The sequence below is a fragment of the Stigmatopora nigra genome, chromosome 11 (genome assembly GCF_051989575.1).
Source record: "Stigmatopora nigra isolate UIUO_SnigA chromosome 11, RoL_Snig_1.1, whole genome shotgun sequence".
In the NCBI taxonomy this organism is placed as follows: domain Eukaryota; kingdom Metazoa; phylum Chordata; class Actinopteri; order Syngnathiformes; family Syngnathidae; genus Stigmatopora; species Stigmatopora nigra.
In genome coordinates, this window is record NC_135518.1 from 3,762,239 (window position 1) to 3,786,856 (window position 24,618).

The 24,618-nt window shown below is 37.9% G+C and overlaps 1 protein-coding gene across 2 annotated transcripts in view; it reads right to left on the reverse strand.

Moving 5' to 3' along the window:
- Positions 1 to 23,933, reverse strand: part of satb2 (SATB homeobox 2) — a 41,318-nt gene extending 17,385 nt beyond the window's left edge. For both annotated transcript variants that reach the window (XM_077728528.1, XM_077728527.1), the window contains exons 1-8: positions 23,534 to 23,933; positions 15,989 to 16,204; positions 13,195 to 13,380; positions 4,559 to 4,685; positions 3,003 to 3,126; positions 2,396 to 2,498; positions 1,881 to 1,931; positions 1,222 to 1,811 (exon numbers count right to left, since the gene is read on the reverse strand). In XM_077728528.1, the coding sequence (XP_077584654.1) occupies positions 1,222 to 1,811; positions 1,881 to 1,931; positions 2,396 to 2,498; positions 3,003 to 3,126; positions 4,559 to 4,685; positions 13,195 to 13,380; positions 15,989 to 16,160 (1,353 nt within the window). In that variant the 5' untranslated portion in view covers positions 16,161 to 16,204; positions 23,534 to 23,933. The remainder of the gene's footprint in view (positions 1 to 1,221; positions 1,812 to 1,880; positions 1,932 to 2,395; positions 2,499 to 3,002; positions 3,127 to 4,558; positions 4,686 to 13,194; positions 13,381 to 15,988; positions 16,205 to 23,533) is intronic.
- Positions 23,934 to 24,618: the final 685 nt, after the last annotated feature.

Consider the following 24,618-nt stretch of genomic DNA (forward strand, 5'->3'; position numbering starts at 1 on the left):
TGAGTGGTTGTTAATTTTGATTTGGCTTGTGATTGGCTGGCAACCAATTCAGGGTGCCCACCGCCTCTTCCCCATGTTGGGTTGGGATAGGCTCCAGCATCCCCCGTGACCTTTGTAAGCGGTATGAAAGTTCAATGAATAAGTTTACTCAATTAAAAGTAATTTCTTTTTGTACCAATTAAATATCGGAGCTCCAGCGGCTTGCGTCAGCCTCATATCTCTGAGGTCCTGGGTTCAAATCTCGGTCATCCACCTGTGTGGAGTTTGCATGTTCTCCACTGCGTGAGCTTTCTCCGGGTACTCTGTTTTCCTCCCACATTCCAAAACATGCATGGTATGCTGATTGGACACTCTAAATTGCCCCTAGGTATTGGTGTGAGTGTGCATGGTTGTCCGTCTCTGTACCCTGTGATCGGCTGGCCACCGATTCAGGGTGTCCCCCTCCTCTGGCCCGGAGCCAAATGAGGACAAAGTGTTTCAGAAAATGAATAGATGAATGAATTAATTAAATATCCAAACTATAACTACCATACTTTCAATTAATGGAGAGTAGCTTGTTTCAATAAATGAGGACAGGTTGGTTTTCCTAGTAATGGCTACGCCTAAAGTCAACACAGAGATTGTGAATAAATTTAAAAATATAAACTTTGTTTTCTTTTATTACTTTTTTTACTGATTTTCAACCCATTTTTTTACCAATAACTTAAAACATTACCCCTCTTTTTTGACTAGCCAAGTCACAGCCTCCCATCAAAGTTAGATGACTGTGAGATTCATAGTCTCTGAATGACAGTCAGACAAATTCCAGTCGGTAGTAGTATGTTAGAGGTCATTTAAAAAGACCATTAAAGACTTGTCTTCAGTAAGTCCAACAAAGCATGTTTACATTGCTTTATCGGAGCTTGCTGTAAAGTGTTTAGTTCAGCCTTTAGGGCATCAGGTGCTTGTGTTCCTATGGTGGAAAAACAAGGGCTAATGACCTGGAAGCTACCCAACCACGCTTTTGACAATCCTGCTGAAAATACTTCCAAGGTGGGTGCCCGCAAATGAGCCCAACCCTGCGTGAAGAAATAAGTGTCTATAATTTGAATCTGAATCAAGTACAGCAATTATCTCCTCTCACCCATAGTTGATTCAACCTTTGTGTGATCAGAATGCATAAGAAAATTCTTCAATTTCTCAACTTCACCTGACTTCTAAGTGCCATTCACGTTTACTTACTTGTGTGCGATTGAAGGCCACCCGGGCAAACACAGCCTGGGAGACGCTGGCTCTCTTCAACTCATCTCGGACTTGCTGGTAAATTTCAGAGGAGACCTCAGAGCTTGAGGGGTTGCTTCCTGGATGGTCCCCGCCAATTTTGGAGGGACCTCGCGGGATCGGAGGGTGGTTAAGGAATTGCTGGTTGATGGCTTGCGGGTGCTGGTGGGCCAGAAGCCGGCTGACGGCTATCTGCTGGTTGATGAGGTGGGCCATGGCGAGCTGCTGGCGTACCAGCTGGGGGGATAGTTGAGGTGAAAGCAGCCCACCTGGGCCCAGCAGGGGTTGGAGGGCGCCAGGCGGATGGGGTGGGGGTGGCGCGGGCACCTGGCTTGCATGGAGAGGGGGGCTGTGGTGGAGAGGGCCGTGTGGTGAATGCTGTTGCTGTGGGTGAGGAGACTGCTGAGGAGGCTGTGACGGGGTCTGTGGATCTCCAGATCCCGATTTCAAAATGGGACTGCCACCAAGGTGACCGAGCTGTGCAAGGCCAGCCAAGTGAGGAGGTGGTCTCTGGCCCATCATGCAGAAGTCAGCTATGTTGTCCCGTTCAACTATACAGAAAACCGGATTGTTATTTTCCCAAAAACTTTGTTTATGTTAAAAAAAAAAAGTATGCCTACTTTTGATGTCAGCAGGATCTCGTCCTGACCACATCTTCTCCAAATAATCCACTGCTCAAAGGAAACACAACCAATAAGTGTTCATTAGCCACATGTACACCAATGTGCAGCAAAAATTGACTATTCAAAAAGAGAACTAATATCTCCCACAAAATATCCATGGTCTGTTTTTGACCCTTGGACATCTATTGTATCCATTTTGTCACAGAGTTTTTCCAGTAAGAATGATCTATGGCTCTTCTCACATATTAAGTAAATAAAAATTCAGGCATGAGGGTAGTTAAATTATAATCTCATGAGAATAATTTTTTGGGCGGGTATTGCAAGCCATTTCCACTCTGGCACGTAAAAATCAGCTCTTTAAGGCTTTACATGATAGCTAATAATGTTTTATTACAATAAAATTGTATTGAATGAACACATCAGTTAGTCATTTTTCTTCAGTCACGATTTTTGGGGTTAATGTTTGACCCTATCCGAATTGTTCATGTGGCTTCAGGCTGTATCAAACTTACCTTTGATTTTCTTGTACTTTTTGTACCAGCGACCAAACTCCTGGCATTTTGCTGTGGAAACGTTGGCATAGTAGGAGCTGTTCACTATGGACGAGATCATACTCTGTGAGAAAGAAAAGACGAGGACAAAGATAATTAATAGCCAGAGTGATACCAAATGTTTACAGACAACTAAACATAAAAAAATACCATGTGAAACACACACACACACACAATTGAAACAGACAGTCAGTAATCATGACTGTAAGCCACCCGTGGCAACTTGAGCTTGCTGAGAGCAGCTACACTTTACGCACCAGAGTATCTCCACTCAAACACATACACACACATATGCTTGCAATTGATCCACTTGCTGCCATCAACACTCTCTGCAGAGCTCCATTAAAGCCCGTAAATCTCCCAGAGCAGCCATTATAATGCGGCGAGAGTGCTAAACATGTAGCCTGGGAGTTAAAACACGGTTGAGTTTGATTAAAATGTAGCAACCGTTATTAATCATTTTCTATTTTTCTAAGTATTTTTCAGCATTTTAATTGTGTCCAAAGAGAAGGCAGACAAACTTGTTCACTTAACTAGGTAATATTATGATTATTTTTGTTTTTCTAACCTGTGACAGAGGACACTCTTTGGCTAGAGTGCTTTGGTTCATTTCCTTGAGGAGTTCCTTGAGGGCATTCCGGACAGTCGCGTGGTTCCATTGCTCACAGGGGAGGTCCTCAAGCTTGGAAAAACTATAAAAATAATAATAGAAAGATGGTCAGAGATGGCAAGAATGAAATCACTTAGATGCACGAAAAACTACGAGTAAGTCAGTGTTCCAGCGAGTGTCTAAGAACAGAAATGCTATGCGATACAAGAATGGTTTCATTAGAGCCTTAACGCAGAAAGGCTTAACGCAGAAAGAATTTATTTGGAGAATTGAAATTATTGGTAATGAGGAATCTCAAACAGGAAGCATCTTGTGTCTGCTGCAATTTATTTTTGGCTCTTCAAGTATAACCAATGACGTGAACCTACTGCGCAATGACGTGAACCTACTGCGCATTATGCCATAGGTCATTTAACGTTGACACTGCATGGACATTTAGAATACTAGCGCACTTATCCTCGGTTGTTTGCAATTAGGATTAATGCCATGCCACTTCTTTCTGTTCCATTCACTTATACAAAATATACGTTATTTCACTGAATGGGCACCGGTTTGTTTCCATGCTGTTTGGTGTTGGAACTAGTCATAAACGTTGGGCGTTAAGTATAACATATTAGTTATTTGGTGACCGTTTCATGATCAAACACATCAAATATCTTAACTCACTCTCCCCTTGGCTAAGATAAACCCTCCTACCAGGTTTGGCTGCCATGCGATTAGTAATCTCGGTTATATACCCAGACACACAGATTCTGGTAATTATGGTATGACACTTGATAAAGATAGTAATTTTCTTCTGATCCTTTTACTAAAGAACGCCTTGCTTACCATCTTATTTTCATTCATTCATTTTTCTAACCACTTATCCTCACAAGGCTCTCAGGGGCGTTGAAGCTTATCCCAGCTAAGATAGTGAACACCCTGAATCGGTTGCCATCCAATCGCAGGGCACAAGGAGACGAACAACTATTCCCGGTCACACTCATACTTAGGGGCAACTTAGAGTGTTCAACCAGCCTACGATGAATATTTTTGAGATGTGGAAGGAATTCGGAGTACCCAAAGAAAACCCAGCCCAAGCCTGGCGAGAACATGCAAACTCCACAAAGTGAAGACCAACCTGGGATCGAACCCTCAACTCCAGAGGCCGACGCATTAACCACTCTTTCACCAAGCCACCACCATCTTTTATATTGTTATAAATCAACCGAAGACCACAGCTCTGGCATCGTTATGGCTATGCGACATATCAACAAATCCCATTTGGTATGTGTCCAAAAAGGAAAAGAACAAAAAATGCCTCTCATCTGTACTTGATCTGGATTTATCTGCTCATCAGCACCCTGGCTCCATTCTTTTTCCTGGAGTCTGATGACAGATAATTCCTTACAAGCTTGAATAGAGCTTTGGTAATCAATTCTTGATGTGCAATCAGCTGCAATGACATCAGCACTTGGGCTTCACTGCTGTATTGTGACTATGAATGCCAAAAACTTCAAATTAAATAAAGTTACCTTTGTAGTTGGATTCGTAGAGTGACCATGTGGTAAACCTCCATGAGCATGTCTGCCACTGTCGCCTCTGGAGCATCAGTCAGAAAATGGATGGGCAGAGGATTCCACCTCCCCACCTTGATGATTCCTGGGTTGAACCAAAGATTAAATCAATTAATTTTGTAATACTCAAGTCTGAAGGCTTTGATTCAAGTGAACATTCTATTGTCTTTACCAATATTGCTTGTAAAGTACATTACATCAACATTGAAAGTTGCATTTCTAACAAAATAAAATCATAAACAAGGTAATTTGTAGATAAACAGCAGCAACTACACAACACAATTTTGTGGAGTGGTCAAAAGTCACTTGGAGTGTTGACATGTTTGAGTTGATGATTCTTTTTTGGCTAGAATCAGTTTTAGACTTACCTACATAAAGGTACCATCTTAAATTAAAGCCCTGACCCTAATTCACACTTTGAATTAATTATCCCCCAAAACACACTTTAATTACTTTAACATGGAAGTACTTGTCAACCACGTGGATTTCATTTAGTTGTTAAAAACAGAATGTGCACTCCAACATTAAGTTATTTTTTAGCGATACATCTTAATCATTTTACAGTGTGGTTATGCTTGAGTTTTGAATAAATGAGTTTTTTCTTGTTTGTGTAGTTTTGCCAAGGTGTCAATATGGACCTCTTATTCAAACAACATGGTTAATGTCTGAATTAGGATTATGAAAATCATGCGAATACATAAGTGTACATTTACGTAAATGTGTATATAGACATGCACACATATCTCCACTCATATATGCACAGGCTAACTGGAGCAGTAAAAACTAAACAAAGTTAATCACATTACTATCCTCGAAATCAGATCCAGGCCAGTCTATGAGAAAACTCCCTCTCTTTTTTTTTTCTTTCTGCAATCCTTATTTTGCTCCTCAAATTCTTGTTTCTTGAAAATTATCTATTTTAATTCCCTTAATATCATTATACCATTCGACACATTTAGCATATTAGTGGGGATCAATAGTTCAGAAAATGGATAGATGGTATTCTTACGGGTGCTGGTAGAACTTTGGAGCATGGATAAAAACTCTCTCTTTTGCACATTCACTTGATTTTATAATGAGATTTTCTGGAGTACATGTCAGACAGAAGACCCCCTCTATTGGAAGCTTCTGCGCAAGACCACCAAGAGAACATCTGTTTGCAACGCCTAACTTGGTTAAGAAAATGTGCGTTGTAAGCTAATTATCAAGAAAACATTAACGGTCATTTATCCCTACTAGTATTTCGCCTCTAATTAGTCCGCAAAACATAGGTGGAAAAGTGGAATATAACTTAGTATTTTCTTTTAAGACGAAAAGATTCATTGGAAATCACCACTATGAACTGCTCAAATGATTGTCTGTTAATGACACAGTCTTACTGTATTAGAATATTTTGTGGATTTATTCTAATTAGAAAATAACGTAATCGTGCCAAAAAATGAAAATAAATAACATAACACATGCAATTTATTTTAATTAGAAAACTAACAAAAAAGTTTTATATCACAAGATTGAATATAATTTTTTTAATTGGCGTCCAATGAAGGACATTCTTTTTTTGCATGTTTACATACTATACATAGAGGGAATATAGAGTATTATCAATTTTAAAACACAACAAAAAATTGACCTAATCTCTGACTCCATCTGTCTCCGTGGTTGTTGTTGTCTGCACTCAGAATGCCTGATAATCGGTTGTCGGAATCAAACGTGTGAATAAGCAGACAAACATAAAAACCTAAAGAAGACATGTCTCTGCAGCCTCTGGCATGCAATCACACACAAACACACACACACACACACAAACACACAAAAGTACACTGCCAGTGTGAAGTAAATAAATAATTGATTTATCATTTCTGGTCAGGAAGGAGATCTCAGGTTGTTGTCTACATTGCAACGTTAAAATTGTTGTCTTCCACATGAAACATTTCAAGTGCCATCTGTCCTCTAGCATGGATGCCCTGGCACATACACATTATCAATGCAACCTTCTTTGTTCCATGTTGTAATAATTTTAACAAGGCTAGACATTTTCAAGTGAGGGATTATTTTGATGTGCATAACATGTTTAATTAACATCTTCTGTACCTCATGCTCACGCGAGTCATGATGGGGGGGTCTATCCCAGTTAGCTATGGGCAGGAGAAGGGTCAAACCCTGAATTGGTTGCCAGCCAATCACAGGGCACAATGAGACAATTCACCATTCATACACACTCAAACCTAGAGGCAATTTGGAGTGTTCAATCAGTCTACCATGCATGTTTTTGGGATGTGGGAAGAAACCAAAATGCCCAGAGAAAACACAGGAATAACATGGAAACTCCACACAGGAAGGTCCGATCCCACCAGGGATTAAACATTTGATCTCACACATGTGAGGCTGACATGCTAACCACTCTTCCACTGTGCCTTCCACTAAAATGTTATTGAATAATTACTGCTTTCGCAATAAAGTCCTTTACAGAAAGCAGTAGCCAAAATGACGGGAACAATAGTGACTAATAGAAGGGTAAACAGGACTTCTGAGTCAAATTACTTCCATGCACAGTGACTACTGCAGTTTTGTTATGAATGTGATCCTGTATTTTATTGCAATTTCATCATCTGCATCAACAATCTGCAAAAGGGACTAAAGCTACAATCTTATATATTTACATATATATGTCCTTTAATAATAATCAATAATAATAATCGGACATAGGTTTTGTCATCATCATTGACTCGACAAAAGCCTAGTTGTCATCATACCCAGCTGCGTATGACGAAATTGATAGTGCTTCTCCATAAGGTACGATTTCCCGGCAAAAGGTCCAAATAAGTGATACTTTCAGACTCGTTGCCATTCTTTACATTCTGTCTCCTCACTTACCTTCAGTCAGCCAGTAGGAGGCAGATCACCGCCCAATGTATTTTCATGTTACTTCACGCCGAAGTTATTACACAGAAGGGATTGTGTGTCGTATTACCGCAAGTTTAGAGTCCTGATGGATGTGGGGAAAAAAATGTCCTTAAGCCTATTTGTCCGGACTTTGTGAGACCTGTAGCATCTGGCAGAGGCCAGCAGCTGGAACAGGTTGTGATCAGGGTGGTATGAGTCCCCAACAATGTTCTCTGCTTAGGTAATGAGGGCTAGCAATGTCTTCCAGTGAGGGCAGAGAGCAGCCGACGATCTTCTAGGCAGTGTTAATCACTCTCTGCATAGCCTTTTTGTCTACTGCCGTGCTTCCAGCGTACCACAATGTGATGCAGTATGCCAGGATGCTCTCCACAGTGGCTCTATAGAAGGTTACTAGAAGCTTAGTGTCCAAGTTGTTCCTCCTGAGTACCCTGAGGAAATGGAGTCGTTTCTGGGCCTTCTTCACTATTGCTGTGGTGTTTGTAGACCAAGAGAGCTTATCCGGGACGTGGACCCCCAGGAATTTAAAGGACTGGACCCTGTCTACACATACTCCATTTATGAGGAGTGGGGCCAGATCTATGCTGTGTTTGCGAAAGTCCAAGATTATTTCTTTAGTTTTCGTAGTGTTCAGTGTGAGATTCTTCACCGAGCACCACGAAGACAGTTTGTTGACCTCATCTCTTTAGGCCGACTCATCCCCTCCTGAGATGAGTCCGACCATGATAATAATATGAATAATGTTATGTGCTGTTCCTTTATTAAATAAATCAAACTTCAAACAACATCCAAACTAGGTTTTGTATGTCCCATAAAATCATATACAATGCATTGCCTCTTTAACACTGTCAAAGTACAGCGTGATTGTGCTCACTTGGCTATTTTCTAGTATTTAATGACTCTCTGTAACAAAGTGCTTGAATTTTTTTTCCGTAACGTTGCACAGTCCATACAAAGTTCTCTATATTGTTGCTCTATTCTGCTACAGTCTGATATCTGCCCACTGTAAAAACTGTATAGTAATGTAAAGACCCTCCAACAATCCAGATTGAATAAATTAGGATTGTATGATTCAGTGTGGGTAATCTGAAATACACATCATGAAACTTGATGAGTTCCAAACTGTTTGAAAGTCTTTAAATATGTATTCAGTTAGTGTCTGGATAATCTATAAGAAAATAGTAGCTAAAAAGTAGAATGTCCAGATTTTTGGTGCCGCCATGGCCCATCAGACGTGGCAATGTAACAATGCTGACCACTGTTCACTGTTCGCCAACGTCAAGCCCAAAAGTACACGTCTGCGCCCATCCGTGCTATAAAAGCCTTCAGCCCCTTATAATTGAAATAAACAATATCTCCCACTTAATTACCGGCCTAGGCTAATTAAAGAATGGCCGTGGTCCTCGGCCGAGCCTTTAAATATACCAGTGGGACGCAAGAATGCAGGACACAATTCAAACAGGCAGAAAATAGCTGGGACTCTGTGTAATTTTGGTCGTGGACCACAGAGGGAAAAATGTATAATTTAAGCCAGAAATTATTCAGTTAACATAAATGGTTGTTTTAAAAAACAAAAAGTATTCATTAGAGAGAAGCCGGAGGGAGGCACGTCTATTTTGTCTGCGACACTGCATGACTACACATTTCTTCTCACAGGGCATGCATGTGTGTTTTGGAGGGCATCTTAACCTAGGTTAAATCAAGTGGTTGTCTGTGTGTGCGTGGGACTGTGTATGTGCTTACATATACAGGCAGTAAGTGAGAAGCATTGCACTTTCATTGTTTTTTTTTTTCATTTTATGTGATGCCCACAAGTATTACAACCACGTGGGACACCAGCTTAACCAGTGGGTGGCATTTAAAATTAAAAAAACAACAACAAAATTGTTGCTGTCTGAAAACGTTGAGGTCTCATTCCAAAAAATAAATTTGGTCAAAGAATAAACTTCTCCCACCTTCATAAAGACACATTTAATGTAATAGATTTCCTGATTATTTTTTACCTTTATGAATTGAGCTTATACATTCCTTTTCAGCTTTTACTTGAACCTATGATTGCATGCTCGACTCTTTTCTTTTGGTTCAGAAGAGAAATATCTGCCTTTGATGCTGTTATGTGATTTCTGTGCTCTAATTGTGTGCCTTGGATCTGGACCATCTATACCAGGGATTGGTAAACAGGTCATCGAGGGCCGCTTTGGGTGCAAGATTTTGTTCTAACCGATCCAGCACAGACACTTTTACCATTGAGATTTCTGCAGAAAACAAGCAGCACCTGACTGCAATACATTGATTGCACTTGTAGGACACCAGATTGGTGAAAAGGTGTCCTCTTTATGGGTTGGAACTGAAACCCGCGCCCACTGCAGGCCTTTGTGGAATAGTTTGCCCACCCCTGATCTATACCATCTTAGTGCAAGGCTTCCCCAAATTCAAAAACAGGTGCAGTGGCGCATGGACATTTTATGTTTTTTTTAATCTTCAATAGTACTTCTTCTTACAAAATTAATCAGGTCCAGAGATTTTTTTTGTAACTTGGATTTTTCGGTAGGAGAGGCATTATTTACATTGAATTAGGATATACAAATACGAATTACTTGTACAATCATTAATACTAAATATTGTAAACCATTTAGAGACTATAACATGTCAGGGCACCAATTTTGTATGAAATAGGTGTGCTCATGTATGTATGCAAAAAGAAAGCAAAAATATCTCATCTCTAATTCTGAACCGCTTTATCCTCATTAGGGTCGTGGGGGTGCTGGAGCCAATCCCAGCTGTCTCCAGGCAGAGGCGGGGTGCACACCCTGAATCGGTGGCCAGCCGATCGCAGACCTACACCCACACCAATTTAGAGTGTCCAATCAGCCTGCCATGCATGTTTTTGGAATGTGGGAGGAAACCGGAGTACCCGTAGAAAACCCACTCAGGCCCAGAGAGAACAAATCAAAAGCACCTCAGTTCAAACATGCAACCAATGAACGGGTTGGTCTAGCTCAAATCTCCCTTTCTCTCTCTTTTCCTTCTTAGTACACTCTTACTTTTACAGTTCAAATCTCAAAACTCATTTGATATGGAAAACCGCCAATGTGTTATTATTTTGGGTTTAACTTCATTTTTGTCTAAAGGTATTCAAAAGCATTACAGATTTCTTGAAAGCAATGTTTTACTTTTAATTTCCAAATGTGTGTTAAATTATCAGGTCATTTGTTCCTTTGTACGTATTAATGTATTTTGAGAGAAATATTTTTTAAGATTCCAAAAAATATCCTTTGGTATATCAACTCAGGGTTCAACAATCATAATATCAATCATGCTGTGAAAATGTGTATCATTACAGCCAACACAAATCTAAAAGTGCTTCGTAGCAACTTGTAAAGTCCACCCAGTGTATTATTAATCTTCACAATGCTTTAAAAGTCCTGACCAGGTGCATTTTAGCCTGATAAGAAGCAATGACCTTGAGGAAATGAAAGTGAATGAATATGCAGCAAAATATTTGCTAGTCAAGAAGAAAATGACAAACTCCATCACTCTCGATGTGTATTTATGTATCAGCCAGATTGAAGCGGACCAGTGGTTAAACACAAATGCAAACAGTTGGGTTAAGATTTCCAACAGATGAAAAATAATGGAGCCCCATGTCTCAACAATGACTGTGTTTTTTTTAATTTTTTTACCAACAGTTCAATGCTGTACATGCAGGAGGCCAGGAGTGAGGGTAAATGTCACTTTCCTTTTGTATACGACTTCCATGTGTAAAAAATGTGCCCACTATGCTTTTATTCTTCTACATACTGTATACATTCTTGTGTACACACACACAAATACACACCCAAAACCACCCACGCAATTTTGTTGGCTCTTTGGTAGCAATGAAAGACTAACTGGTGTAAATGTAACTGATTGATGATTTTAACAGGACAATCTGTTTACTATAAAAGTACAGCATTCGGCGTAAGTTGCGTGACTTTAACATAGCAGTAGTTGTCTCAAATATACGAGCTGTACAGTATCAGCTGACAATTCTCTTGCATGCTGTAAACTCATTGAGAGTGTTTGACTTAAACACAATGTAACCATTCAGTAGCATTGTATAATTGGCGAGATACGTGGTGAGCCAACTTATTCATTTTCAATTCATTTTTTATAGAACTAGTGAATATTGCCAAGCTTTTTGGGGCAAAGCAACATGCTAGACCTGGTCGATAAAAAATAATGGTAATTATCATCAAATATTTTTTGGATACAATAAGATTAAAACAGTTGATAATTATAACCTGTAAATAAACCACCTGAACACCACAAAAAATGGGGGTGCTGATGCAATGTCAACGGTAGTTCCAGATCAGTTAAGTACCGTATTTTCACGACTATAAGGCACACTTAAAATTCTTAAATTTTCTCCAAAATAGACAGTGCACCTTATAATCCAGTGCGCCTTATATATGGAAAAAACAGAAAACCAAAAACGAAAAACCACCACTGTCGGATATTAAAAAAACAAAAATGCCTGAACTGAAACAATTCTGTTAAATATGCAGATGCCATCTTAATTTTATGAAATCTTACATCATTTAGCTCCTCCCCACTGCAAGATTTTATACAAAAAAAATCCAAAACATCAACAAGGGCTGGCCCTAAAGGTGATTGTGTAGTGAGTGCTTCATACCTGGAAGTCAATAGCAATTACCGTATTTTCACGACTATAAGGCGCACTTAAAAGTCTTAAATTTTCACCAAAATAGACAGTGCGCCTTATAATACACTGCGCCTTATAATACAGTGTGCCTTATAATACAGTGCGCCTTATAATACAGGGCGCCTTATATATGGAAAAAATGCCATTCGTTGAGGGTGCGCCTTATAATGCGGTGCGCCTTATAGTCGTGAAAATGTGGTAGTTGAAAAAGAAGGTGAGGAACAGCTAATCATTTAGCATGGTTAGCAATAGAGCGGCCCACACAGACACTAAAAGCGAAATGATTATAACAGCCAAAATGAGCGCTTATGAGATGCTGGACTCCAACGAGCCTATCCACTACAACATGGGTAGCCAACTCCGGCCCTCGATATCACCCAGTCCTACAATATGCCATAAATACTGCATGTGAAATTAATTTTATGTGTTCTTGCACACACCCTAACCCTAACCTACGACACAATGTAAGAAAATAGGAAACTGCAAGCAAATACCTTCACTGAAGGACCACAATCATGTCTGGAGCTCATCCCCACGAGTAATAAAGAGTGACACTGTTATCGTCTATTCACTGGGACAGTAGAGGGTTTGCAAATCTCTTTTCATCACAACAATGACTCCCATCTGCTTTTGTCAGAGGCGTTAAAGCCAAAACACTTAATTGGCAACAATGCGCAATGACAAAGCAATCAGATTGAAGAGGTTTCAAGGACAATGATAGATTTTAGTAGGAAGAAAAACATGGGTGTACTATTCATCAATATTTTATGGACAAAATGTTGCTTGATTAGACATAACTCACAATTTCCTTTTATATTAAATCTATGGATGGGACTTTGTGTTCATCTTTTGGCATATTTTTGGTTAAAATGTTAGCTACCAAGATTATCCCATTAAGAGGTCTCTAAAACTGTGATTTTTTTTTAAAAATCAGCCCCAAGACTAAATTGATATGTAATATAACAACTTATAGTTGTATGAGACTGACCGTGAGCTTGTGCGGCTGAGCTGTGCGAGTATCCAAGGGCCAACAGTGCTGTCTCCACCAATTGGGAAAAGAGAATGTCCTTCCGCACCAGAACAAACTCTGCGTGTTCCTCTCTTCCATCACACCCGTCCACCCGGATCCCTCCATCCGCCTGCTCCACCACACAGTAGACGGGAATCATCAGACCTAGTGAAGGAGTAACAAGAAAAACAACAATTACAACTAACGCATTTTTCCAACTATCAGTAGCACGTTTTTAATAGTTTGGCTGGGCCTGTGACCCATAAGTTATTTTTCTCTCTCTCTCTTTCTCTGACAGCCTATTATATTATTTTTTTAGCTATAGTTACCTGAAAAACTAATGCTAACAAATGCCTATTTAGCCTATTTTTCTCCTTGGTTTCTTATATGAATAAAAAAAATGTGACCTTTACAGCAGTGCGACTTGTAATATTTTTATCCTCTTCATTGGATAACCTTTGGCTGGTGCGACTTAAAGTCCAAAAAAATACTGTAAGTCTACATTTATTGTCCATTTTGAGGAAAGCTAATGCATTAAAAACTGAAAATTTAAAACAATGACAGTCTGAAGGTCGTGTCCTATTTAAGTGAACATTCTCAAATAACTCAAAGGATTTTGCTGTGAAAAGACCTTGCCCTTCTCTGCTTCTGTAAAGGTCTTTCAGGACATCTCTTTTTTTTCTCCATTTACTCGTAAAAGCGTTTTGTTGTGGAGTCACCTGTCAGTTGGCACTCCATGAAAAGCTGCTTGCGTCAATATGATGGATTTGAGAGCTAGGCAGCGTCCCAGTTCTAATAATGCACCGTGGCATTAGCTTCACGACCTGGACAGCCCCTCCTACTCCAGCTCCATCAGGCTCATTGTTTTAATCAGTCAATTCCTATATTTTCTATTTACCCCTCATTAATCAATCCACTTGCGGGCCCTCCAGGCGCTCATGGAGTGAATTACACACTGGCGCAGCGTGCCAATTGGAGTAAGTGAATTTTTCCCCAACAGGGAAATATAACTGTCAACACACTCCCTTCCCGCTTTCTCTCTCTCTCTTTTTCTCATTCCCTCCCGTTTCTTGTTGTGCTAGGAATCGCTCGCCACTAGATGCTCTGGTTTGGATGATACGACGTGGCCTCAAACCTCTAATCCTTCTAATATGTATGAGGGGGGTTTAAAATAAGATGTGTATGTGTGCGACTTTGCTGCGGCAAGGCGGTTTTGGCCGAGACACGTCCAGTTTCCTGTACTCAAGGAAAATACTGTCATTATTCTTGCAACGGGAAACCCCTTTCTCCTTCATCGTCACCTTTTTTCTCTTCCTCACATGCCATCTAAACTTGAGCATTGCTTTGATGACCTCTTTGACCTGAGGTCGAAACCATTCTGTTGCCGCAAACTGCTCAATTTTATGTTTGTCATTCCAGCAAAAGAACCCCAGGAATGTTATATGATAAATATTGGGAAGGAGCGGCCAAATGTATAAATGTCCTTCTAATTTTAGCGTGAGTCAAAGGCAACATGACTCTTTGGGATGAAACTTGGGGCAAACATATGGCAGCAGCACGCATATGTGCATAAATAAGAGGAACTCTCGCTCTATGAAGGCCAGATCAATAATCCATAGTGGTCTGCGTAAATCTTTTTTGCTGCAATCACATTTAATTGTAATAGTAGAGGCTTGATGGTATAGGGCAGGGGTCAAGAACCTATGGCTTTCGAGCCAAACATGTCTCTTATAATGGGTGCATATGGTTCTCTGCTGACCTGTAAACTAAAATAAGGAACCCACTGGTGAGAAAGCGGAATCCCGAAAGCACCAATAAAAGCCTCGCATTGGCCGATCAAAGTGACACCGACACTTACTCTAGTACCCTTATATTGACCAATCGGAGCGAGGCATCAGCACCTCTGTCAAGTGGCGCGACATCGACCAATGGGAACTGTGCGTTGACAAATCAAAATGTAAATGCCACCGACACTAATCCTCGCGCTGCCTTAGTCATATTTTTTTCATATTTAACCCTAACCCTTTCAATAGATTCACTTTCTCTATCAATAGATCATAGCAAAAATGAAAAATCTTACTAAAATGTAACTTGCTCGATTTACAGAAAGACAACTTTGGAAAATCTACATTTGAATGTGATATTCTGTGTATATGATATATAACTAGCACCAAATTGTAACGTATCAGTTCTCAATGAACGGATCAGGATTTGAAGTCTGCCTTCAAGCACTTTTGGTGTAATCCATTTGCATACCTGTCAATTTGTATGTTTTATACGTATCTTATACGTTTTTTTTTACCATTTCAAATCATGTAGGCCGTACACCAACTTTTGTACGGGGAATTCTTTTTTTTTTAAATCGCCAATATTTAAGAAAACCGATCTCAACAAGACCATTTTGGCTAAAATCCTGATAGTCTGGTAGGCTGGTAGCCAACGACGCTACTGTCATCGATCGTTACTATTGTCACGGGATACCAGCAAAAATTATCCTCAATCGTATGTATTTTTTTAGCGGTGCGTACAGCAATATTGATAAAGGATGACATGCGCATGCGTAGATATACATAGAGTAAATATCGTGGAAGCAAGCATGGAGGAGCCACATAGTAAGAAACGAGTTACCGCGAGTAAACATGCGTCGTACGGTGTTTGTAAGGTTTTTTGGGGGTTTGTATGGGGAATCATAATCATTTATAAGGGCAGTTATCGGCAGAGGTTGACAGGTATGCATTTGATATGTTTTCCTCGCGCCCATCACGTCGCCTACCTCCAAGGGGTCTTAGGAGTGCCCCGTTTTGCCGTAAACGGGGCCCCGTGGGGCTGCCGTTGAGTTCTGTGCGGCCCTTCTTGCCAGGTGGGGGCAGGCTGCCGAGATCTGGGCTACCCCCTCTGCGCTCGGGACTGTCCTGAGTGACGGGACTCTCCCCTCCTCTCTCCATCCTCTTCCAGACCCCCAGTGGAGATCCAGCCAGAGAGAAAGATGCTGGGGATAAATAGAAAGTAGGATTATGGCATTATTATATCTTAGGCAGTCTTAGTAGTCAAAAGATTTGTAATTAAATGGCTCATAATGTTATGTGTAAGTTTACTTAACCATTGCAAAATATTTCATGTACAACATTACGTAACTGTGTGGGGATAAAGATTTAGATTTATGGCTCTAAATTAAATAAGAGTAGCTGTCTAGCATTTAGGAAAACGTGCCAGACTTACAGTCAAAATAAGCATGTAAGTACTGTTTTGCACTTATATTTACACTTCTTTTAAAAAAAAAAAAATGCAGTGGTTTTCTTGTGTTTTGTCATTAATGGATTTTTTTCCGACATGTCGATTCATGTGTAATCATTTTATAAATGTTACTGAGATTTTTTTATGTTATACATTATATTAAAACTGCCTCTGTTTTTTTCATGAACAAATTTCAATGAAATTTAGTACGGATAATTTAGATATACAATCCTTTGAGATGAGTTTTTGATTTTTTTTTCTTCATTTTATAGTTGTCACTTGAGATTGAAGTAGGTTTATGTAAGCTTCTCGAATCATGAAACATTTGTTCAAAATCTTTTTGTAGGGGTGTCTTAGTTTTTCCAAACTTTTTTGTCACAGTTAAAAAATAAATTGGCAGTAATACACTTTATGGTAAGTCTTTTAAATAGTAAATATGTTTTATTTATTGACAGTTTTTTAAGGTTATTTGTCTGGTTACTGTCTGGTTTGCTACAGTGTTTTTATTTTTAAGTTATTTTCCACAGAATGTTTTGGCGCATTCTTTTTTTTTAATAAGAACTGCATTTCTTTGTCATTTTGTACAAATGTAAATAAAAAAAACATTCAAAATAGACTACAAAATGTTTCCATCCCCATCCTTTATTTTATAATCATGATTACTAGAAACAAACGGGGCAGAGATTTCAAAAACAATAGAAAATAATAAATTTTGGAGTTTGCATGTGCTTGTGTGAAACTTTATGAGTTTCAGTGTGTGTTCATGCAGTCTAATGTTTTTATAAAACTGAGCCAAGCCAAAAAAAAAGCTTGTTTATGACTAAATTGACATTCTATTATTGGTAGCTTTGGACAATATCTGCTGACATGTGACTAAAGAGAAATGTTGAGCAAGATGAGAAGATAACACACGATATTTATAGTATAGAATTTGTCTAATTGATGCAGAAATGGAGGGTGACAACAAGGTGGGACTGTTCCCCTCATTTCATCAGAGCAAATGAAAGTGAATGCTAATTGTATGCATTGACATTCATAAACACTTGATTGGAAATTGCTCCCCTCACACTTTTTAGTCCTTATGCATTTTTCATGCACGAAATGTTCAAAACTCGCACAGAAAAACAATTGCCTCCGCCAATCCTGATGAGACGATATGTTGATTTAAATATTTCAGTTTTAAAATACATAATAATGTTTAAAAAAAATAATAAAAAAAAGGGGCAGGTTTTCAAGAGACTCATATATATATATATATATATATATATATATATATATATATATATATATATATATATATATATATATATATATATATATATATATATATATATATATATATATATATATATATATATATATATATATATATATATATATATATATATATATATATATATATATATATATATATATATATATATATATATATATATATATATGCATTTCTAAATACTGTGTAAGGCAATAAATGTATAGAGCCATCCTATAACATTTGTATTGTGACTGTTTTTCATATTTTGGGGCTAGGTTTACACATAATTTATAAGTTATACATTGCCTGGTAGCTCTCTTTAAGATGGGATAGCAATCATTTGCGCAAAAAAAGACGTAAATGAATCAAATAATTGTTTTTATGAGACCATTTTAGGGCAGTAATAGAATTTGATCATTCATTTTACAAAAAGTAAAGAAACTTATGTTGGAAGTAATGGTAAAATATGTGTTGTCACTTGAAAATTTCACACTATGGATGTTGAATGTTGTACAGAACAATTTGTGGTATTGTCAGAGATTAAACAGGCTAAATTGAGACTTACAACAATAATAACTTGGAGATTGCATCTACTTTATGTCGTCTATAACAGGTCCTGGCCTGTTGTACTATCTTGATGATGCCTATCAAGCGCGAGCTAGTGGTTGGCGACATCTCGCCATCTACCAGTACACAACGTCATCATCCTCATCATAATCCAGCACTGTGGTCTCTAACCTGACAACAATTACATCTTTTTTTGTGGTTTGACCAAGCAGAACCAAATCTGATGGGATTTCAAAGGAAAGATTAGTACACTATTTCTTTTAAATTTAAATCTGGTTGGCTAGAACACAAACTTGAATGGTTTTGGGAAACAATGGCCAACAATGCCCAATCACAAATCAAACACAATGGCCACGGTACAGAAACTCTCTCAAATAATTTGCTTCAGCTTTCTCAAATTATTCTGATTCATAGCCACTCCAAGAGGAAGAGCCACACTCTCAGGTTTTTCGATTATTCCGTGCTTAATATCGATTGTCATCATACGCCTTTTTTTCGCACTACGTTTCATTGCACCTGTTTGCTTTGGACCCATTGTTTTTCTCTCAATTCTGCACTAACTACTAAAAAAAACTACAAAAAAATGCAATGCTCCGCCCAGTCCTCGTAGATATCTTCACACGAGGGAGATGGGACGAGAAAGTCAGGGCGCTGTTATCATAAGCAGCCTCTCACGTCTCGGTCGCCTGGCTGTCTCATATGCTCGTATCTCAAAATTTGTCTCGTATCTCAAGGCAAATTTTTGCTTGCAATTTTACTCATATGTCCAATTTCTCGTATGTTGGGGCACTCGTATGTCAAGGTATTATTGTATTTAGTGTCACTATTGGTGACAAACTGCTGAGTCACCATGGCCCTCTACTCTAGTCAAGATGTTACATGAGCGGATCCTAAGTAATAATAATGTAAATGTATCTGTGCAATATTACCTGAACATCAAGTAAGTGATAAAAAAAGGTGATCTGTGCCACGTTGGGCAACCCCATTTCCTTTGTGCTGTCTTTGTACAACTGATAAGTGAATACTGATGTGTACTACGCATCAATGAGGAATCTAAGCAACCTTTTCACAGCGTTATTGCCCCCCTGATGCATCCCCGAATCAGTCGCCAAATAGGGCGTGTGATCGTTAAAGCAGTTAATAAAGCAGCGATAAGAAGCAATATTACGTATCGGCCATGAGAGTGTTTTTGATAAGCACAAGTTCAGAACATTTTCCAATTTATTGCTTTATGGGAAATAATTGCCAACATTGTTTTGTCCAAAAAAATCTATTTATCTTTTTACATAGTAACTGGCATAAGGTTTGTTTTGATGCATAACTGCTATTTAATCCACAGTGGTGTGACAATTGTTTATTAATCTACAGTATGAATTTAATAATATAAAGGACAAAAATATGGCAACAAGTATGGAGTTACATCATCCTTTTCTACGTGAGCAGCAATTGAAGCTTATCAATTATTAGCAGAGATAGTAGAGATAACGGAGATAAATGAAACCCTCTTCACTGAGCAAGATGCATTTTTATCGCATTATGGAGCCATTGGTTAATTCTTGTCACTGCTGATAAAAAAATGGGGCAGGACAAGACATTAAAAGATAGCTGTCGGTATGTACGCAAAACATGATATGCAACAACAAAAATACTACTTATACAAAAGGTCACATGCAATTTTCCATTTTCATCCCTCGCTTCAATTCAGTTCATTTGAGCACAAAACTCAAAAGGATTTTATAGGATTATTACTTCAATAAGTTATTAGAATTATTTGAAACAATGCTGGGTTTTCAATTTCCAAACTCTACATATAAATTATATATATATATATATATATATATATATATATATATATATATATATATATATATATATATATATATATATATATATATATATATATATATATATATATATATATATATATATATATATATATATATATATATATATATATATATATATATATATATATATATATATATACATATGTTGTGCATGTTATGTGTATATTGGTTTTCCATTTATTTTTTTGGAACAAAGTATGTAAATGTATATGTATATAATGTCTGTATATCCAGGGTGATGGATCAAGCCCCCAAAAAATGGGAATTTATTTGAAGTGTGTATTGGCAGACATGAGCAAGTGACAGCACTGCATAACAACAAGCTTGAGCAAGTAAACACTCCACCGTTTTAGGAACCATTGTGAATTTCGCATGCAATTCATAAAATTCCAAGATGTTGAGGCTTTCAATGAGGAATCTTGACATGGGATTTTAAGAATACATTGTTACAGTAAGACGCAGTCTGAATGACAACAGTTTTAGCGAATAAAATTCCATAGGTGTTTCTTGAATGGCATAGTCTTAAGGTTTTCTTTACCAAGACCTTTTATCACTCTGGATGTTTATTGGATTATTGAAGAGTTCATATTCTTTGTGTGACAACCATCCAGTTCCCCATTTTTATTCCATTGTTTTTGGTGCATTCTTTTCATTTCCTCCTGTTTCCCCATCATTGGCAATTTTGACCATAAGATTTTTGATTCCATATATTTTTTATCTTGTGGTAACACACTGTTATTTGAAATAAGAAGCTTCTCATTAAAGAAATATTTGGGGGATTCTACAAAAAAAACCCTCTGTTGACCTATTTTATTTGCTCGATGGGTTTGGTCATCATCAAGCAAAGTATAACAAATGTCAGGATTTTGAAGGTAACCGTTTGTAGTAACACTTTAAAGAGACCCCTAACATGAGTTAATTCTGGGAACAATTTACCTTGCTCAAAATGCTAAGTTATACCTGATCAACAATTTGGAATACAATGTGTAGTTTTAGACCTAACAGCTTTTTTCAATATGTTTTTGGGGGGATTTTTTTTGACACAGCTTCACTAACCAATATGGTATTTACCAACCATACGCATTGAAAAAAAACTGTTTCTTTGAGATTGTATTAAATGTCAATACTCAATTTATATGAATTAACATGAATCTCTTCATCTTTCTGTCGCCCCTGTACCCCCTCCTTCTCTCTCTCACTCTCTCCTTCTCTCTCTAGCTATCTCTTTCTATCTTTCTTCCACGCATACACATGTACCCTTACAAGGACCACACATACAGCGGCACACATGTTGACAATGCACACTTTATAATATGCTACAGTCGAAAAGAGAAAGCAACTGTATGCATGTGTTTCATCCTCTAAGTCAAGGGTGTCAGACTTGGTTTGGTTCGGGGGCCGCTTTAACGTCAACTTGATTTCACGTGGGCCGGACCATTTTGGAAATATAATATTTAGATTTTTTTTTTTTATAAACGGATTAAAATAACTCGATTAAAAGCCCTGAATATTCAGTTTTTATAGATCTAAAACAATGTTTATTTGAACTTTTTTTGAATATATTTTTAGATTTTACAAAAAATATTTTTCAACGAAAAACACAGAAAAATATGATGAAAAATTACAATTATTGATTGAAAAAGGGCGGAAAATCAGGAAATATAATATACATCTATAATCTTCATTTTAATTTGATCCTAAAACAGAAAGTCGGAACTCAGGATTTACATTCCCCGGCCACACAAAATGATGCGGCGGGCCACATTTGGCCCCCGGGCCGCCACTTTGACACGCGCTTTAGAATATGCTACAGTCGAAAAGAGAAAGCAACTCTATGCATGTGTTTCATCCTCTAAGTTGTATATTAACAGTGTATGTGTAATGAATGCCTTTAAAAAAGATGGGAATTCTTAAATATTAGATTACTGTATTCATTAAGCATATGTTGTTATTTTTCATACCGTTTGTAGCAGTTGATTGGACTAAGATTTTACATTGTAGTCACATTTTGAGGTAAAATAATTATAATAAATTAATAAATTCCCTCAAAAAATATTGGAAAAACCTTAATATATGCTGACGGCAAAATTTAAGCACAAAAACTCACATTAAGAAATGCTTTGATACATTTTTGTACTGTATTGATCATTGTTATCTGTGTGAGAATTTATGATTCTTCAATAGATATTGCCATGGCTCATAATAAATTGCCCATTTGAGAAACAAAAGTCAAATTCCTAAGAGACAAAAGTAAATTTTCTAGAACATAGTCAATATTGTAATAAATATTAACATATAATAGCATAGAAACTGAGTAATGAAATTATGCTGAAGATCCTGAAGTGAGCCATCATGAAAAGAATAACAATATGTGGAATAGTTAAATGCCATGATGTATTTAATGTATTGTATTTGACTTTTTTGATCACACACGTACTCAAAAGAAAGTTGTTTTTGTTCTTGTTTTCAATAACATAAAAGTGAAATATAAAAATCACATTCATTAGATATAATCTGTCATGGTTTGAGTAGTCATTGTCAGAATTTGTCAAAACAATCTTTGTAAAAGTTATGTTTTGATAAAAAAAATATGTTTGGGCATATCATTAATATAGTAATATTATTATTTGAAATTCACGTGAGGCAATACAGAGGATTGATTTCACGGGTTCAAACTATGACGAATGTGAAAGCGCCCATGTTAAAGTTTGTCATTTGACAAACGCGTTCTGTCTCACACGTGTAAAATTCTTTTTTAGAGAGTTAGTTTTTTAAAATCGATATTACTGCACTAATCTTAATTTTTGGTTGCACATTTGTAATTTGTTTGATGTAAATTCGATCACAGAGGCCTTTTGCGGTCGTTTCTCAGTTAGTTTTACTACACGGAGTGATGTTTTTAATCGTAAATCTACTTTTGGCAGTATTAGATTCTAATCATTTTTAACTTAACCACATATTTTAAAAGGATTTTCCCCCTACTGAGCTTCAAGAAAGTTATTATTTTACATGCCTAACTTGCTCGTGTTAAGGAATATGGTTATATGGTTTACTTTAAAATGAACGGCACTTTAACACGATATACTCTAATTACATTTCGACAGTAGTTTTGTGAGTACAGCAGATTACAACATATATTTGAGCATTTAACTGCTTTAAAAATATTGTTGAAGATAGTGAATCAAAACTATAGCCACAATTTGGATGATAATAGCAAAACAAAAACTGCATTTTTCTTTATTATTATTATTGGTATTATTGTTGTTATTTTTACTATGGAGAGGGGTGACACGTGAACGCAACACCACCATTTTTTTTGTGTTTGGTATGCGTCGGTACCGGCCCGGGATTGAGCAGGTGGTCGTGCAGGCGACTGCCGGGCTGGCTTCGGTAGCCCACCCGCCTTCATACTCACCGTTCACGGCGTGTGTGTAGCGCTGTTGGCCGCCGAGGAGGTTCTGTCCATTGATCAGCAGTAGTGAATCCAGGGCTGGGTTTGGTTAGGTTCGATGCCCGGACGGATCACTCTCGAAACTGGACTGGAGATCCACCACCACCCCCCAAAAAAAGTTGCAAGTACAGGTGAGGATGCACGTCTTTTGGTCTTCCCGAATTGAAAGCGAAATGACTTATTTTGCTTGTCCTTGTGTTGTTGTTTTTCTTTCTCCAGAGAGATATTCAGAGAAAAAGCGACGGAGAATCGGCTTTGGATCAGCTTTGTTATCAGAGTCACTTTCAATGAGTGCCTCATGCGCGCTGTTCAACGAGTGAATGACGGAAGGAGGGAGGAGAGAAAGAGGGGGAGGTAGGAAGGACTGGGAAAGGGAGGGCAGGGGAGGGAGCGATGGAAAGGGGCGTCGCTTCTAATAAAAGATATATTAGAGTTGATCGGGCGGCCCTGGGCAAACCGCTGGTTAGCATGTGTCAAAAAGGCGGCCCGGGGGCCAAATCTGGTCCGCCGCATCATTTTGTGTGGACCGGGAAAGTAAATCATGAGTGCCGACTTTCGGTTTTAGGATCAAATTAAAATGAAGAGTATAGATGTATATTAAATTTCCTGATTTTCCCCCTTTTAGATCAATAATTGTAATTTTTAATCCGTTTTTGTGTTTTTAGTTAAAACATCGTTTTGTAAAATCTAAAATATATATATGAGAAAAAATCTAAAATAAACATTGCATTAGATTTATAAAAACGTAATATTCAGGCTTTTTTAATCCAGTTCTTTTAATCCATTCATAAAAAAAATATCTATATATTATATCTAAAATGGTCCGGCCCACGTGAAATCAAGTTGACGTTAATGCGGCCCGCGAACCAACCCGAGTCTGACACCCCTTGTTTAACATATCGGCCTCACTGTTCTGGGATCATGGGTTCAAGTCCAGGTACTTGTGTGGAGTTGCCTGTTCTCCCCGGGCCTGTATGGGTTTTCTTTGGGTATTCTGGTTTTCTCCCACATTCCAAAAACATCCAGGGTTGGCTGGTTGGACACTTTAA